Raw genomic sequence first — 19,914 nt, forward strand, 5'->3', positions numbered from 1 at the left:
GACTTACCATTTGAAGGCTGAATTTGGACTTACAAACCAGAAAGTCTTATAACTTCTTGAATGTACATTTTAGGTGAAGTTCAACAATATCATTTTGTTGGATTTATTAATACCATTCGGGGAAGGGGTTGAATGGTACTTTTAGCCTTCTCCTATCAAACGGTATCAGTTAATACCTTTCTCCCATGTTAACTTATGTGGCAGCGGGTTTGCAATAGGAAAAATTACTTGGGCCATTTTTCCAGCACCAGGGCTTATATAACATATTGCAGATCCTCCCTCCCTAGTGCTCCTACCACCAAAGTCGATTTTGGGCAGCACTTTATCACAATGTGGGAAGTGAAATGTGCAATGGGCATGTAAAAAACTCATGTATAAGGGTCCACCTTATAGATACCTGACCTCCCACCCCTGGGACACCTAGGTGCAGAAATTAGGACAAACGTAAGACAGACTTAAGATAGACTTAAGACAGACTTAAGTTAGGATTTTGTCTTAAGTTTGTCTTAAGTCTGTCTTGTCTGTCTTAAGTTTGTCTTAAGTCTGTCTTACGTCTGTCTTAAGTTTGTTTAAAGTTTGGTCCCAGGGACCACTACCTGCCCTTAAAACTGAAAAGTTTAATTTTTCTTTCTTAAATGCATCCCACTTTCCTTTAAGGAAAAAGGGCTGCTTTAAAAAAAAAAAGATTTATTTAAAAAGCAGTCACAGACACGGTGTTCTGCTGACCCCAGCAGGCCCCATCCCTGGGAGAGCTTGCCATTCCCAATAGGGTTGCAAATTGCGCTTGCCTCATGAATTTTGATGAGGCAGGCAATTTTTAACCTCATTGGGAATCACTAACAGTGTCTGTGACACTGTTGTACAATGCATTTTGCGAGTCGCAAATAGCAAGTCGCAAAGGGTTGCAATTTGCAAGTTGCAAAATATGAGGGTGGTACATCTCACCCCTATATCCCTGCGACACTGCTAATCTGTGAAACAGTACATGTGCTTTAGCCCTGAAATTGTAGTAGTAAAGTTAGATTTTTCGTGTTTGTCTGTTTAACTGTTCTGAAAGACTATTGGTGCAAAAAATGCGTCTATTGCATGGAAGTTAAATGTAATATGTAGGCTGCAGTGTGTATTTACACCACCCAGAAATGAGAGGCAATATATATGACTTCCAGGAGCACCACTGTGCCCTTGTTGGTCTGCAATTTAAATGCACAGCAGTGATATGTGGCAGTGTAAATTACCTTGCTATGTAAAAACAGAATATTGTTATATAGTCAGCCTTAAAGTCTGACTTGTAAACCCACATAGCAGGGTGATTATCTATAAACATAGGGACACTACAAATTGGACTTAGTGTGCTCTTACACTGAAATAAAACCCACGAGCAAGCTAGTTAACTGTGTACAACTATATATTTCCCTGGACAGGTCTATATAAGAAAAACATCATTATTTCTTAATCCCCACCAGAGATAATGTTACAAAGGTTATTGCCCCTTAAGTGCCAAAATGTGATGTAATAGTGAGATTGGAATTTTGATCATTTAAGTGGAAAAGTAACTCTGTAAAATGTACTTGAAGCTACCTGATCAATATCTAGCTTAAACAGTTCTATCACTCAACACACATAGAGAGCTGGAATAATCATCCTTGGTTCAGAAGATTTAACATCTCTGGCTCAGAGAACAATAGTCTGCCTCTAAGTCTAGGAAAAGCAAATAGGTGTTAACCTGCTGACCACTTAGAAATAATTATCTGGTGGGGAACAGGAACAGTTGTCAGAACAAATCACAGCTGTAGCACAAGTTATTTTGGCTTGGACCTCTCCCATTTATTTCTGCGCCCGCTCAGACAAACACACACTAGCTACAGTAGAGGAGATAACTGATTTTGACCTTAACAGATGAAAGTAGAGTTCATCTCCATAGGTAAAGGGCTAAGGATCTGGAGACTGACCTGGTGGCAGCATGGGTCTGTTATTTTAAAACGGGTAGTCCAGGTTTATTTTACAAAAACGTAAAGAGGAACTGCTACAATGGTAGGTGGAGGAACTATAACAAAATTGCTAGGATTTGGCAATTGGATTTTGCCAATCACTCTGTAGCGTGCAAGATAAACTGGGTACCTCAACCACCACCTCCCCAGAACATTCCTGGATGTGTGAAAACTCTATCTGAAGAAAAAGGCCCTCCAGTAAGAAGACTACTGATTCCACTTGGAAGAAGAGGAGTCACATAAGGCTCATGGAGTCAAGGTCTCTTGAATAATGCTGGCACTCAGTGGCTAGAACTTCTCTCCACGGTCAAGTGCTTGGCCTCCTGATTGCCTGTTCAAGGGACACAAAAAGCAGGACTGGCGGCTCCATGACAGCCAAACTGACCAGAGATGACCGGACACTCCAGGACATCTGCCTCAAGAGATACCTGGTGGTGAGAAGGCTACTCACAGGAGCCAGGGGCTTTAGGACTGACCAGGAGGAACCTTTCCTATACTTAGAAAAAGCTTATTCTTTCCACTTTTGGTTGGCCGGGGCAAGGTGCTGAGGCTCATCTAGAATGTTGCACCCAGATCTTTCCTACCCAGAGCTTTTTTCCATTCTCAAAATTGGTTTATCAGGACCTCACAGTGAGGGCATCTGGCCTCATGGAGACTTTCCCAGCTACAGCTTCCAGCCTTGAACCGCTAGAGGATTTTAACTTCTAAAATAGCAACTAAGTCAGACGGTAAAACCTTGAACCAAGGTGAGGTGCCAAAATTAATCTAATCTTTCAAGTGACTTCAGTAGCTACAAAATCCAGGTTTGTCCCACTTGCAAATTTTGGTACAAAACCAACTGATCTATGTATCTGACTTTGAGGGACCCATGCTGGGCACAGGCTTGAACCATGTCCCGGTGGAAGATTTTGACTTCTACCTCTAAGACAATATTAGTTGGTAAAACTACTATTGTCTCAGAGGAATTGTTAGACTGGGAGAACCTGCTTGGTGTATCGGACCTCTTTTCCATTGTAGTCTCTCTAAAATTGTGCCTAGATCCTAGTTAACCGCAATTACTGCTTTACGGTCTTGTAACATTTACCTTGTAACATTAAAAATTCACATATCTTGTTCCCATTCACATATGTTAATGATGGTGGTGTCTTTTACTTATTTTATCTGGTTTTCAACATTGGTTGGGACATTTTGTTGCATTGTGTTCCTTATTTAAAATTATTGGTATTGCTTAAACCTAACAGAACTTGTCTGGGAACTGCTTTCTGCTTTTCTCATTGCTACCAAGTGTTGATTGTCTAAGATCTGTTTTTTGACCTAAACAGCAGGGTTCTATTGAGTTAGTCAAGTCAAGTCAAGTCAAAAAGATATGTATAGCGCGCTACATACCCATAGGGCCTCAAGGCGCTGCGGAGGGGTGGGGAATTACTTGTCGAATATCCAAGTTTTAAGTTGCTTTCTGAATGCTAGGTGGTTCTGAGTAAGGCGAAGGTGTGTGGGAAGGGAGTTCCAAGTTTTGGCTGCCAGGTAGGAGAAGGATCTGCCTCCCATGGTGGATTTGTTGATGCGAGGTACAGTGGCAAGAGCTTGGTTGGAGGATCGTAGCTGACGGGAGGGGGTGTAGAAGGACAGTCGTGTGTTTAGGCATTCAGGTCCAAGTTCGTAGAGTGCTTTGTGTGCGTGGGTAAGGAGGCGGAAAGTAATCCTCTTATTTACGGGGAGCCAGTGGAGGGTTTTCAGATGACCAGAGATGTGTTCTTTACGCGGGATGTCGAGTATGAGCCTGGCAGAGGCGTTCTGGATGCGTTGGAGTTTTTTCTGGAGTGTTGCGGTGGTACCGGCGTAGAGGGTGTTTCCGTAGTCCAGGCGGCTAGTGACCAGTGCGTGGGTGACCGTTTTACGAGTTTCGGTGGGGATCAAGCGAAATGTTTTTTTGAGCATGCGAAGAATGTTGAAACAAGATGATGAAACGGCGTTGACTTGTCTGGTCATCGAGAGTGAGGAGTCCAGGATGATGGCCAGGTTCCGTGCGTGGTCTGTCGGGATGGGTGCCTTTCCAAGGGCCTCTGGCCACCAAGAGTCATCCCAGGCGGAGGGGGAGGTGCCTAAGATGAGGACTTCTGTTTTGTCAGAGTTCAGTTTCAGACGGCTGAGCTTCATCCACTCGGCTACTTCTTTCATTCCTTCGTGTAAGTTGGTTTTGGCGGTGTTAGGGTCTTTGGTGAGTGATAGGATCAGTTGAGTGTCATCAGCGTAGGAGATGATGTTGTGGTTGTGTTGGCGAACGATGTTCGCAAGGGGGCTCATGTATATGTTGAAGAGGGTGGGGCTGAGAGAAGATCCTTGTGGCACGCCACAAATGACTTCAGTGGCCTCTGACTTGAAAGGTGGGAGGCGGACTCTCTGGGTTCTTCCGGTGAGGAATGAAGTGATCCATTCCAGTGCTTTTCCTTGGATTCCGACGTTTCTGAGGCGCTGTAGAAGGGTGCTATGACAGACTGTGTTGAAGGCTGCGGAGAGGTCGAGGAGGATGAGGGCGACTGTGTCTCCGTTGTCCAGTAGAGATCGAATGTCGTCAGTTGCAGCGATGAGAGCGGTCTCAGTGCTGTGTTTGGCTCGGAAGCCGGACTGTGAGGAGTCGAGGGATTTGTTGGTTTCGAGGAAGGCGGCGAGTTGATTGTTGACAGCTTTCTCGATGACTTTGGCAGGGAATGGAAGGAGTGAGATAGGGCTAACCTCCTCCAAAGAAAATATCCCCATCCCTGAAATGGCATTCAGAGGATTATGTACGATGTAGAATATATGCATTTGCATGATTTGGATTTACATAATGATGTTCTGTTGTATTAGGAATGCACAGCTGGGTTTTGAAAACATGACTCCCTGTGACATTTTTCAAGTAAAAGAGGAGCTAAGCCATCCACAGCTATTGGTAGCAGATGGGTTTGCTCATTGATCATTTAAGCCAATAATATTTCTACTTTACTGGGTGACTGTGAAGTGGCAAAGCTCCCCTCCCTTTCTACATGTATAATATCATATGATGGTATTTGATCAAACGTTTTTGACTGTGGGGCAATCTGTCATTTCAGTAACATACCATTAGTGTGTTGATGTTAAAGTTTTTTCACTTTTGGTTTTCACCAAAAGTGTACTGATGATTGAATTACATTTCTGGTGTGATGGGTGCTTAATAACTTGTTCAACAGCTGAGCTTGGAAATAGCCTCACTGTTAAGGAATGGTATGAAGAAGGATAAAGAAAGGGGTAAAGCTTGGATTACTGGTGTTAATCTCCAATGCTCTTTTGCCATTTCTTCCTTGTACCATTCCCTACATACTATTCTTCTCCTGTATGAAAGACAAGTGTTCTGGGTTGGAGTCTTTATAGTAGTTTCTACAAGTGTCCAAATCATTGCTTAATTTACACCAGTGGTTTCAGGTGGTGTCCACCAGCACTAATTTCTGGGGGTCGGCACCAATTTTTACTAATCAGACTTTCACCCAGAGCAAGATAGTGAAAAACCCACACGGGGAAGAATGAGGAAAAGAAGGACTGAACAAGCATGGCAAAGGGAGAAAACAGGAAGTTGCAAGAATGAAATATAGGAGCATTGAGTGTCTGGTGATGGATTAAAAAGGCATGGTGTGGACTCAATATTAGACAGACTACGTATTAGGTGCTATATTATACTATATTATACAGGTAAACCTGTGGGCCCCAGCACTGATTCTTTTACTAATGAAGCACTGATCCCGATAGATTAACATAAATAGCCTTATTAGAAAAGCCCAGAGATTTTTACTTTGAGGGCCAGGACAAGTGGAGCCAGAGACCTCATCATTAAGGAATGTACAAGTAAGAAATGGAGAAAAGGTAAGTGAGATTATCACAAATAATGCAAGCATTAGAAAGAGCCTGGGTGTTTTTTTTCTCTGAAATGCCTTTTTGAAGAAAAAAGATACTTGTGAAAGGAACAGTTCTTTTAAAAAATGGGTAGTTCATGGACCTTCCCATGCATCAACCCATGGGAATTACTAATTTCAGTAAACCTGGGTTTGCGTCAAAATGGTGTGCCTACCTGAGAGGCGCACCAAGGAGTATTACCTTCATTTCTCCTAGTTAGTTTCTCTTTCCATGTGGGCTGCACTCTGCAGCACATATAGAAAGAGGAACATGCCTCTAAGCATTGTTTTTGTGCAGGAAGTTACTCCTTGTTGCACAAAAATAATCCTGCTTGTATTGAAGGCACCTTTGTGCCATGGCGCGAGGGGTCCCTCATTGGCACTAGGCAGCCACAAGGGCACCAAGGTAAGGAGAGAGCTGAGCTGTGCCATATCTTTGCAAATGTAGCTAATTTGAGGTATCTCCCTCCACCTTACACAGAGTAGCAACTTAAGTTCATGCATAAAGAACTCTTAAAAAGGTCCAGCACCATAAATTCCAGACACGCAGGTGGGTGAGACATAAAAAGAAATACTGATGTTCTTGTTGGAAAATAGACCAATATAGAGATAGGCTGTCCAGGACATTGGACTAGATGTACGAAAAAGTCAGTTTGAGATTTCCTAATTGCGAATCTTTGCGATTCGCAATTAGGAAATCATGAGCAGCTATGTACAACAGTCTCTCAGACACTGTTGCCCTTCCCAATCGGTCATAAATGGACCTGCCTCATCAATATTCACGAGGCAGGTCGCAATTTTTGACCCATTGGGAATGGCCTGCACTTCCAGGCATGGTGGCCTGCTGATGTCAAAAGATCACCATGCCTGTGATTACTTTTTAACTGAAGCAATAATTTTTTTGTAATGCAGCCCCGTTTTCCTTAAAGGGAAACAGGATGAATTTTAAAAATAAAAATGAAAAGGTACCTTTTCATTTTTTAAGAGTAGGCATTGGTCCGTGGGACCACTGCGTGCTCTTAAAAAATGTTGCCACCCATACTCCCAAAGGGGGAGGTATCCTTTGGGGATCCCTTCCAGTTTGCAGATGGGTTACCACCAACTTGAAGTTGGTGGTAACTGCAAATATTTTGCAGCCGCATTCTCAGTCGCAAAATATTCATACATACCAGTGCTACTTGGTATTTGGAAGGGATGCCCTAAACACGCCCCTTCTTAACACTGAATCATAAAAGCAAAATGTGATTTTGTAACAAGTTACCGAGTCGCATTTTGCCTTTTGTACATGGCAAAATGCATTTTACCAGTCAGAAACGGCCTGATGGGCTTTTAATTTTTTTAAATTATGTTTGAACTATTGAAGGTGTATGAACAAAATCAGTGGCATAATTTCTCTAAAGACATACGAGAAAAGGCTGTGATTTCACATGCTCTTTGAGTCCAATTACTGACAATGACACTATTTTAAGAAAAAATGGTCTTTATTTAAAGCTCATAGCTGACATCAATTAATAAATAAGGTTTGATGCTAGGCACAAACACCATCTACAAAAAATTAGCAAAAGCCAAATAATTACCGATTTTTAAAAGATCAGTAGCCAGAGTGGTTAAATTAGAGAGGGTGCAAAGCAGTTCACATGGGTTTCATGCAGCTATATACACAGAGCATCTACTAACCATAAATAACACAATTGATAGGATGTGTCCCAGATGTGGATATGATGACTTCTTGTACTGATGGGTAACGCACATGCTAAGCCTTGTATTTTGAAAAAGTACTGCAGGGATTAGAAACTGTATTGTTCTGTGTGACACTGTGAAGCCTTTTATTGTGTTGTACTACTAATCCTTTCATAAAACTAATGTGTGTTAGGCATTAACAGAAATTAAAAAAGTGCAATCCAGTTGCTTTGGCTCTCTCTGAATCAATAGCAATATGTTGTGATCCAGAGTAATTATATAGTCATGTACTAAAGCCAAATTTGAGAATGTTGCATACATCTCTTGTATTCTCTGAGATGTTTTTTTGTTGTCTATTATATTTTTTCCAGAAAGAAATCATGTCACCAACATTGCTGGAATAATTCAGCAATGTTTGTTCATATAATATGAATCCCATAACATGTGTGAAACTATATGTAGCTAAGGTATAGCTAGGTTTCGAAATTTTGCTGAAGCCATTTTACCAATATCCATTTGAAGCTGAGTAGGTAAAAATGTACTTGTACAATTCTGATTCAGATAAAAAAAAGTAATTCTATGTAAGAATTGTAAACATTCAAATGAAAATTTGGCTGCACATACTGATATATTGTTATTTTCCGTATTCAGTCCTTTATTTATGCCTGCTGTGCTGATGAAGAGGTACATGTTTTAAGTGTATCTATCAGGGGTGAAAATGTATTTATGAAAATGGCTCTGTGTTCAGTATACTCTTAACAGCCATGAACATTAAAGTACTGAAGGTAAATAACTGACACCACTGAGAACACCACATACCTTAGTAGTCTTGGGAACTGGAATATAATAAAAACGAATTTCTATCAATTACTAATCAGAAACTGGAAAACATACAGGAAAGTGTTTAATTTTATCTGACAGATACGATTTCAATTGTCAATTTTAGTACCAAATGCCTACATGTAGGGTATCACGAGAATGCCCAACACGGGTTCTTGTTCCTTGTCACTAGTAGTAGGTTAATTTGATTTAGAGTCATTTGGTTATTTTTGTTCAAACTGGCAAGTCAGGTACAAACAACATAACTACCCTTAAGTTAAAAAATTCAGTTGACAGCTGAACTTAGGATGTTTTCTAACACGCAGAAGCTCATATTTTAGACATATAAGTAAACAGAAGTTAAAGAAAAAGGTTTACAGTGATATTGGTTTAAATTATTACACATTTCCTGCAATAGCAAAAAAATTATTTCAGCTCCTTAACATATATTTAGTCTTAACCAGTATATACACCTCTAGAGTTGACACAGCTGTAAACACATTTGATTATAATAAGAAGGAATTAAACCTTTGCTGTTTCAAATAGCAGGTATCCAGTTTGTCCCAGTACTTTTTTTATTCTCCCAAACAGCCATAACATAGCGTAAAGCGACCTTTGGAAAAGAACTCGCTCATCTACATCTTTTTGGCAACTTTCTAAATATTTATAGCACATTCAACAGTGATCCTAAACTGATGCAAGCATCAGATTTGGCATCTGTCTGTGCATTTTCTGCTATTATTGTGCATCCCTACACTACCTTTAAGACCCAGAAATATGAGAATAATAATGAAATAGCTTAAAACAGGTTTGATCACTCTTATAAAATGTGTTCCAAGGAGAAATGTATAAAGAAAGGCACGCAGGATGACAGTTGTAATCCTACACAAATCCCAATACAAATAAAATAAACTACTAAAATGTTATTACCAGAAGGTACAACCATGGACTCCACCACTGGCACCACACAATTATACATGTAATAAGTGCTTTTAATGTAGTGTATCTGCATACATCTGTACTAAAGCTAAGCTAATGAAGGTAAATTAGAGAACACAGACCTTAATATACATCACTTCATTAGAAAAGTACATGTAAATACAAAATCCAATTCCACAAGTGATTTTTTTTCTTTGATTCGAAACACTACAGATGCTTTTAGTAGGAAATTCCTTTTCTTTATTCTTAATTAATATATGTTATGTGGGGCAAATAACAAATGGTTGATACCATCATCATGGAATAGTTAATGTTACTGTACCAGGCATGGGATTGCCAAATACATACATTTCAGAAAACATTTACTTCATGGCTCTATCATGCTGCAAACGTTTTAAACACATGAATGAATGGAAAAATATGAGGAAAAATATTAGAATATGTAGATTCTTTGTCTTATTGGAATACTTTAAGAATGATAGCATAACCAGCAACTTTAAGTAAGTAATAATTATTGTACTACTTCATGTAGTTGATTGGTCAGTTGTTCATTTTAATAACAAATAATGTATTTAAAAGATTACATTTATGTAAAAAGCTTAAAAACCTATCACAGAAAATAAATCACTTATGTGACACTATTGTATAATGCTTTTTATCAGTTTCTGAAGGCCAGACTCAAGTAGCTGATAATAAATTGATGTTAAAATGGACTAATCACTGTACCGATGGCTTTAGCAATGTTTACTATAAGAGGGTGGCTCTATGTTATAACGATTTAAACATGTGTACAGTGACTACAGCTGTGTTAATTTATTAATATGCCAAAAAGTGAAAAATTCATAACAGTAGCTCCAAAATTGTAAAATGAAAATTAACAACCATTTTGCCATCAACTTTACCCTGAGATAATGCCAAACGTTTTTTTTAAAGGGACAAAAATTCATTGATTCTTGATAACATAAAGTAATTTGTGACAAAACCAAAACCAGTTATCAAGTAACCTATTTGTTGAAAAAATTAATTCATTAGTGAAGGTCTTTATGATTTGCAAAATATGTTAGAGGGAACACAGACACTAACTCAAAATAAGAAAAATCCTCATATTTTCAAACTTTCAAAGCAATTCTTGTAAAACAGTAAAAGATCTACCAAGAACTATTGATTTAATGGAATGTGTTATATGAAAAAATATGAAAACAGGTTCTACGATAATATCGTATGGGTGAAATTAATCCTAGTTACTTTGTGTTCTCACTTTCTTTACTTTTTAATATAAACATTGCTCAAATTCTAGATCATAAGGTGGTATCAGCAAGAACACAAGTAAAAGTTTGAAAACAAGTATACATCTTATATGTGAATAGCTTCACTTACTTATTCTGGAGGGTGAATTCATGCAATAGTAGCAGTTGTCTAATTAATGCATTGTACTTTGTCCCTATAGTTGCTGTTTTGAATCTATGAAATACAAACCTAAAAGTCAGTAAACATTTATGACTGAACACAAGAAGACATACTATTGCTCATATTATGTGTTTTGAAAGGAAAAGATCTTGTATGTGTGGTATTCTAACACCTGCTCAACAAAGCTCAATAAAACAATCTAGTGGAAGAGGTTTGAATCCTGGTAATCCATAATAATAAATGCAGTCATATTCTACCCAACATGAGCTGAAAACTAAATTTAACAATGTTGGTTTGTACGATCGATCATCCAGCAATCTAGTGCAGTTTGATAGCAATAATAATAATAGATTTAATAATGACTGCCAATAAATAGTATTTTAAATATGTGCCTTATAAGGCACATTGCACCTGAAAGCTCTTTCACATATAAAGCTGCCATAATCATTAGACACATGATAAAAATCTTGAAACAACAAATTACAAACCCATTGAATACAAAAAAATAAAGTAGAAACAGATTAAAATTGGTAACTGCCACAGAACAAGAGGTTTTGATGTTCATCTTCAAGTCCCAATAGGAAACATGTATCTTTCATTACAGTATGCGCAGAGAAGTAGTCCCTCCGAAGGTGCAAACATGAGAACATTTCCAGTGGAATGACTTTTCTTCTTTGAGCGTTAAACTTTTCACACTCAATGTCAATAGTACCTTATTGACATCCCATACAGTTAGATACAGTGCACACAACTGATATCCGAAAAGGGTGAATCTGGCAATATGAAGGATGATGATGATTACATAAGGACTTTTTTTAAATACTGTATGATTTCTTATTTAATGGCAGCCTTACGCACACTTCTCAGATCAACATTTTCGAGTTGTGTTTTTATTGCTGGAAAATGTTACTTCTGAAAATTTGCCTCTACCAGGCCACCTCACATTTCTTTGTAGGGATCAGAGGAGTTCAATGGAAGTTTCTCCTTGTAGTGTTTATAATATACATTGATCACAGCTCAGGTTTCATCTCTGTTGCATCAAGAGATAGTTTCTCTGCTTTCTTTGCTCTTCTCTGCTGTTGTTCCTGCTCCTTCTTCCTCAGCTTTTCCTTCTGTTTTTCAATTTTTTCCTGCACTTTTCGAACTTTCTCCATGGACACCTTCATCTCCTTAAGTTTTTTTTTAATGATGGCTCTATCCTGGGAAGAGTGAACACCCAAACCCTACAAATAAGAATTTAGAGTGTCAGAAAAGACAGAAATATCACCTATCAAAAATTGACACAGTGAACTCGTAAGATATTATATTAAGAACTAAAATCAATTTCCAAATGTAAAAAGATATGAAGTGCTTTTGCAATACCTTTATGAATTCGTATTTCAAAATTACATCTTATTTTAAAACGAAACAAAGCTGAAATATGATAGTTGTAAATATTGTGTGTATATTATACCAACGAAAATCAAAGAGAATTTGAACTTGAGTTAGTATGATAAGTAAACATCAGCTTCAATGTGAATTATTGTATAAATATATTTTAATTTTTATTACACAGAAGAAATATTGTAATGGTGCAGACGGAAAAGGGGGATATACACAAATCAGTTGCAGTTATAAAAAGAGTTGCAAAGGTTATTAAGATCTACAGCATTTCCTACAATAAATTTTGTTTGGGCATAAGCTGCACCCATTTTTATATTCATATTACATTAAAGCCATTATAATCTTTTGCATATAAGAGCGTTTTTTCTGTAATTGTTTTATTGCTGGGATTGGAACATGGAGTCCCTCGATATAATAGGGAGCCACACCGCTTCAGTTTGTGCAGGTATGCGATGTATACACAGGGACTGTGTACATAGGTAAAAAAGAAATAATGCGGGTAAGAAATGTCAAGAAAACATAGAGTTCTACTAGTGGTCTTAGAAATTGTCAAATTTGATCAAGGAAAAAAGACAAAGCAGATCAAAAAATAAGGCTAGTCAACAGGTTGCTGGACGGCCATGTAATGGCACTATGACTAACCCGAGTGTAAATTTTTACTTTATTAGACTTTATTTCGACAATTGGCATAAAAGCAGATATAACAATAAGTTAAAACAACAAAATCATTATATCAGTAAAATCTGTAAAATCATGACATATAAAATAGTTTTAAAAAGGGGCATAAGAATAAGACCTAGCAGAATAAGAGGGATACATCACAACAATTTGAAGTATGGGACAACGTTAATTTCAGGTACTCTTAGACATAATTTGCACTGCAACGTGAGCTGGAAGTTCAGATTCAAAACTAGCCTACAATTTATGAAATCACGGGAAACTGCAAAATGCAACATAGGAACACACTTGTTGTGGGAACTAGGCATTAAGCAGCAACAGGGTGACCTTTTTCTGTCTGCGTCTCTACATATATGCGAGAAAACAAGAAACAGCTAATACAATTGGTTGAGCAGAGTCCAAATTAAGTATCCTAGTTGCAATTTGATAGCCACTAAGGCTCAGGTTGCGGCCTAGTATCAAAAACCACTTCCTCCTACAGGCATGATATTGTGGACAAAATATAGTACAGGGTCTACAGTTTCCTTAGCCTCAGGGCAAAAAGGACACCTCAGGTCAGGTTCAGGATCACCGTAGGGACATTGCCACTTTGCAGTAAATGATCGAAGCGGAAGGGTCACGACGTGGAATCTGATCTAAAGAGATCTGGTAGCTGGGGGCTCAATTATACCCATGTAATCTTCCAGACAATAGGGGGCATATTTACAAGGCCCTAATTCCACGAAAGCATCACTTTTAGAGATGTTGTGGTGGCGTTAGGGACTACACCTTATTTACAAGGCAGTGTTAAGCCACTTAATGTGGCTTAATGCTGCCTTGTAAATAAGGCACCTTTTCACGCTGTACTAAGTGTGAAAGGGGAGGGCAATGGGTGTTGTGGTGGGAGTTCCACCACAACACCCATTGATTTTAATCCTGCCCCCTATTTGCAAGGGTGGGGTAAACAGAAGGCAGCGCTAAAATGAAGACCAGGGAGTACCTGGTCTTAAACAGGCGAAATGAGGAGAAATGCTTTATTTCTCTTTGTTTTTACTATTCTCATGTGTGCTGTGTTGTGTAGCACACATAGAAACAGCAAATTGCCATTGATTATTTATGTGCAGGAAAGGGACCCTTCCTGCACATAAACGATAAAAAAATGAAGTTTTGCAACTTCTATGTGTGCTGCAATAAGCAGCACATATAAACGTTAAAAAATGCCCTATAAAGATTGTTTATGTGAAGGAAGACCTTCCTGCACATAATCAATCTTCGCCTAAATGCAGGCACCCTAGCAGTATGGTGCCTAAGTTGGCTCTAGGTTGCTAAGTTTAGCATCAGCGCATGGGGAAACACAGGGTTGCACCATATTGTTGTTATAAATATGGTGCAGGCCTGCGTTTCTGAAGTGGCGGAGCGAGGCTTAAACCAAGGAGGCTAATGCCGCACTCCGCCACTTCATTGTAAATATGCCCCTAGGTGTCTTACAATTCCAGAAAAGCCTAGGTCAGGGTACCTATCCCTCCCAGTCCTATGGGATCTACCATCTGCATTTCTCCCATACAGCTCCTTAAGCATGGATATGGAAATGCCACAAGATGGGCCCACATATTTCTGCACCCAATCTCTTCAAAACAGCACCTAATATACCCCAACCATGGGATCCTGATAGCCAAGGAAGTTTAAAGATTTCTTCGAGGGCCAGCCAAGAGGACAATAAGGCATCTGAGGACCAGACCCGCCTCTAATACAGCAGGTGTCTGAGTTTTACGCTGATGGCAAGAGGTCGAATGCCAAGGTCTAATCAGAGTGGCACGAATGCAGTGCTGGCAAGAGGATTGGTGAGGAGTCAGGAAAAATGATTTTTCAGTTCCATGTCATTAACATTGTTGTGGCCCGCCAGAAGGAGACCCCTCAGAGCTTGCAAGTTGTAAGTTTGCAATATGAGTGTTATCCAGCGAAAGCTACACGCCCTTCAAGGCTCTCAGGATACCAACAGCATAATATTATTGTTTGAGTTTACACTTTTGGATCAGGGCTGACCTACCAAAATGCTCATTACAGGTGAGCCCTATATATTCAAAGGTATGGACACTCTCCCGTGGACAGACATTAAGGACTGGATCGGATCTAGCAAACTGGCAGGAATTCAATAAAATATAGACAAAATTGTGATAAAAAATACACTGTGATAAAAGCATGATGCTATTAAACAGAGGAGAACTAAGCCAAGTGTGCATGTAGGACATCAACAGTAACGTGTAAGCATATACTATATCAAATAAAAGCAAAAAGTAAGAGGTTAGTTTTAGATCGGGCGAAAAATAGCATGACGTTAATTGAAGTCCCTAGTAGAAAAAAAATATGTACCCTTTCCCTTAATGTGATAAAGTCACATGTGGTCCACAGAGAACCCAAGGGACTGAGGCGGCTTTAGTGTACGCTACTCTTAATCAAAGGAGTAATATCCAGCCTGTGCCTGTTATGTGTTCCCTCTGTGTACTAATTGACATTCAGGCATGATGGAAGCCCAATAGAGTAAGTTGGAAGAAACATGTGCTGTCAAATTATAAGGAAAGAGGTGTTAAATTGTATCAGAAATATAATCACGCTCCTAAAATCCACCTCTCCAAAGACCACTGAAGCACCATCACATAAAGAATACATCACAAAATCCTGGTATTCATGGCTCATATTGAGCCCCATTTCCACAGCTTTAAGCGTCATAATCCAGTGGGCCTATGATCTACATAATCTGAGTTTTCTATTGCCATTCCAACCATCAATCGGTATTTGCTGTATACCATGAAATTAGGCGTGGGCGGAAAATCCGTTCCGCTCGCGGATTTTGCGGATTTTCGGGAAATCCGCAATCCGCGAGATTTGCGAATTTCCCGCAAAATCCGCAAATCCGCGAGCAGCGGATTTTGCTCGCACTGCTCGCACTGTTCGCGTGAGTTCGCGCCCCGCGAATAAGTGCAAAATTGCAGAAATACGATCTTAGCAAAACTGAAAGTAACTACTTACCAGGTTCAAAAGTTCAGGCTCATCATTAGTAGCCATTTCCTGGAGTGCTTCCTGAGGGGCCCCTCCAGAGTTCAGTTGCCAGTTGAAACTAGTATGTGACCCTGCTCTGAACCTCAGAATAGTTACACATATGCCACAAAGGTCCTGAATTACAGCTAAGGGAGACAAGCAGGAGCCAGGCTGGAAGTTAAAATCCATTAATCAGCCCCTAATTCATTATTGTCAGTTGGGGCAGGGCAGGTGTTGTAACTAATTTTGCAACAATGAAAGCACTTAGCAAGTGCAAAAGATCACTAATCAGGGCGCACTAAGGAAGCAGGTGCCAGCTAAAAAAATATTCTGTGACACATGAATCAGCCCCAAATTAATTCAGGTCACTTGAGGCAGGGAAGGTGTGCTTTGCTTTGCCGAAAATAATGTACACTGGACAACCAGAGGGTGTGGTGATGAAACAGAGGGTGGCATGGGTGGGCCAGAGGGTGGCATGAGTAGTCAGAGAGTGGCAGTGGTGACAGAGAGTGGCAGTGATGAAGAAGAGTGTCCCAAACAGGCTGGACACGTAGAAACAAAGAGTTCGCGAAACTTGCGACCCGACAGGTAAGTTCGCAATTTGCGAAAGTGTACAAAACCCTCGCGAACTGGCAGAAACACGGGCGAACACAAAAAAAAAAAAATCCGCAAATTCGCGGGAATTCGCGGATTTTGCGGATTGCGAATCCGCAAATCCGCAAAATTCGCGAACGCGAGATCCGCAAAATTCGCTCATGCTTACATGAAATGTAAAACCTATCTGACTGCGCGGTATTGGAAACATTTGTCAATAAATGGAAATGGGATGTCTGGTAGCTGCTTAATAGCTCCGTTCTGGCATTTTTTTCTTAAGTGCTCTAATAGTGCGCTCACACAGATTTTACAACATGTGCAAACTAGTACATAAACATCATATTTCTTATTGAATTTCATATTTGCATCTTTCTTGAATGTTGGACTTGAGTGGATTGACACATATCACAACTAGCATTGTTCTTTGTATTTTAATTAGTAAGTTGATTCCAATTTCTATTGAGAGTCCTTCCGACTGTACCAATGTTATTACCATAAGAAGTGATAAGTCTAGTAACATCTGAGGTTCCTCTATGAATGTATTTTTCTCCCTAGTGATCAGTATTGAGAATCTGTCAAGAGACCAAACTTTTGAAGTTGCAGTTGTGTCATAGCCCGTTGCTAGAAATCCAGCTTGCATATTGATAAGATTCTTGGGGAATTTTAAATCTTTACTACAGTCCCCTTGCTCTGAGCATTTTGCCAGTGGGGTTCCTTTTAATCTGGGACTCATGATGGGAACTGTTTGTGTGCAACAGAGCATTGCATACATTTTCCTACCTCAACATCCTGCTTTCCATTTTATCATTTACAGCATACAAACATGTAATCCTGTCTGTACAATAATTGCGCATGAAATTTATATTGTAGCCATTGTAATTTAAGTTTTGAAAGAATGACTCAAATCCAGTGCTAGTTTTTGTCTATATCATAACAATATTATCTATTTATCTATCACAACAGTGTATCTTGACAATCCAAAAGAAGCCACAGGCTCCTGATATGCTCATCCTTCAACCAATCCATAAAAATGTAGGTATAAGAGGGGAAACATCAGGAACACTTTGCAGTCCCTCATAGTTGATGATGGCGGATTGGACTTTTGTTAGGAATTGGGAGTCACAATGCGTAGTGTATTTTTTGTCCCCTTTTCGCCTGCCTTTTCGTGGTGGGTAAAGCGAGATGAAAAGGCAGGCAGGAAGGGACATCGTAATCCTGACTGTGGTGCCTGGTAGGCACTGCCAGCATTTTAGGGTTTGCGGTTCCCTCTGATCGTCGCCTGTCGGGTCAGTGGCGGTCGGTCTCTCTGACCTAAAAGCATCTGCCTTCCATCATAATGTGGTGAGTGGTAATGGTCTAATGGTGGTGGGACCACCACCAATAAGATGATGGTGGTGGTTCCACTGCCATTATAATGATGCCCGTGTAGAATAATGTTCATATGAAGTGCTGCTAATCTAGTGTGACCAAGGCCATTCCTACCTCCCAGGTTAGATCACTGACCTGTTAAATACATTGTGGGTGCATCAAATGTAGGACATCAATTTTATTCAGAGAACTTTTCTGTTGGAGAATTATTACTAGAAATATTGGTCTTTCAGGGTGGAAAAGGAGCTTTCCCATGTAGATTGGGTAATGTATAAAGGCATGCAAACCTAGGTTTATCAATGTTTGTGTACATGTATTCCTCATTCTTCATGAGTCCTATGTCATTGCAATATGTCAATTCAATACAGATTTTAGAAGTTTACAGTAGATGCGGTTATTATCTAACCTGTGGTTGCATGATGGTTCCTTCAGTTGTAATAGAATTTTCTTAGTATAATCAGTGTTATTTCCTCTTTGCCTGCCTCTCCAATAATAATACTGTAGTTTTGTTTAAGTCACTGTAAGACTATTTTTCCTGACTTTGTTAGGTTATTACTCGTATATCAAATGGCATGTTTACTTAGATGATCAAACCATTTATCCAAATAAAGGGACATTTCGTCGAAAAATAAATCAAAGTTGTTGCCGCCCATAGGTTTTCGGGTAATTCCGGAGTATCCCACTACCCATAATAAGATCTCCTTTAATTTCTAATGCTTATAAGATTGAATTGATGGAGCTGGATATATTATCCTGTTCTGTGAATGAGTGCAGGTTCATGGTGTTATTGAGATCTAGTATATAGAGATCACTATTCTGCTGAAGACGGATAACCTTTTGGAAACAATATAAGTTAATGGCAATGTGGTGAAGAGCTGAGAAGCAAGATGGTGGCCACTTGAATCGGCCAGGCACAACACCCTGAGGGTTAAAATCCGATTTCCCCTATGTCAGTGGTGTTAGCCAAATATATATTTTGTGTTAGCATGATGTATCTATATACTCTTTTATGTAAGTATGCGTTAAGTCTAACCTACATCTGTTTTAGCTAGTAGGTAGGGGTATATGCTGTTTGTGTGTTCTGTTTACTTCGAGTAGGCCGAGAACCATATAGACGCCATCTTCCTCTGTTTATGTTAGACACAAGCAGTAATCATGTGTTACCTTCCAGTGGTTGTCAGGCCCCGGTTCAGTTGTGTTACTGAAAGCAGCTGAATGCACGCTATTCTTTCCCTGCCCTGGGACTCAAGGTTGCATCTGGCTTTGGGCGGGATAAGCGCATTCCTGAAGGCGCCGTGCCAGCACTCCCAGGCACCGGGACAAAAGGGAATCACCCCTCCTGACCTCCCCAATAATAACTAAGCAGAGCTTTGAACTAAGCATGTGTGCTATATATGATCCTTCTTCGAGGACCAAGAGCCAAGTAGTGTTTTTCCATTTACGGTGAATTCATGTACCATGCGGAAAATATATATGTGCTGTTTTGAATGTAAGCCAGCAGTCTTCTCCACGCACCTTGATGGGTGAGGATGGGAGAGGCGTCTCTATAGAGTATTTTTCATAAAAAACAATTGAACTTTCTTCACTGCCAACTGACTGGTTATTTGGTAATTGGTATCGGGGGTAAGTATAGCTCCTTATGTTATTTTTATGATACATCAACCCTCCAACCCCATGTGCTCATGAAACCACAAGGTCATCAGAGAGGCTGTGATGACCCCTTGAGGTGACTGAGATTGATCTGAGGTGGTGAGACATTAACAAGAGCCAGCACCAATGATGTGTAAGCACCTGGTTTGGCTTAGATAAGCTGCACTCACTAGCATTCCGGAGCAGTTCCTCTCACTTTGGGGGGCCCAGATTTGGAGGCAGTTTCCTGCTTGGCTCTGCTAGGGAAGGAGGAAGTGTGGCATCAAAGCAAGTGAAAACAGCACAAGGTGACAGAGCTGCTCCCAGAGCAGTTAGTGGAGCAGCAGGTCCAGGAAAAACTATGGGATCGATGGGAGCCACAGGAGCCATAGATGCAGTTGAAGTGGTTTGGTTAGCCCAGGCTGGAGATCTGACAGGAACCTTGATGATCCGGAGAGCTGCAGGGGATATGGGAGTGCCTATGAGTAGTGCATTACCAGCAGATTCTTCTG

At 39.9% G+C, this 19,914-nt stretch overlaps 1 protein-coding gene across 3 annotated transcripts in view; it reads right to left on the reverse strand.

The window, feature by feature from the left end:
* Positions 1-9,582: 9,582 nt before the first annotated feature.
* The window catches only part of PPP1R9A (protein phosphatase 1 regulatory subunit 9A), a 782,694-nt gene continuing 772,362 nt past the window's right edge, over positions 9,583-19,914 (reverse strand). For all 3 annotated transcript variants that reach the window (XM_086941937.1, XM_086941939.1, XM_086941938.1), the window contains one exon: positions 9,583-11,958. In XM_086941937.1, coding sequence (XP_086798063.1) covers positions 11,746-11,958 — 213 coding nt within the window. In that variant the 3' untranslated portion in view covers positions 9,583-11,745. The remainder of the gene's footprint in view (positions 11,959-19,914) is intronic.

The sequence above is a fragment of the Lissotriton vulgaris genome, chromosome 10 (genome assembly GCF_964263255.1).
Source record: "Lissotriton vulgaris chromosome 10, aLisVul1.2, whole genome shotgun sequence".
Classification (NCBI taxonomy): domain Eukaryota; kingdom Metazoa; phylum Chordata; class Amphibia; order Caudata; family Salamandridae; genus Lissotriton; species Lissotriton vulgaris.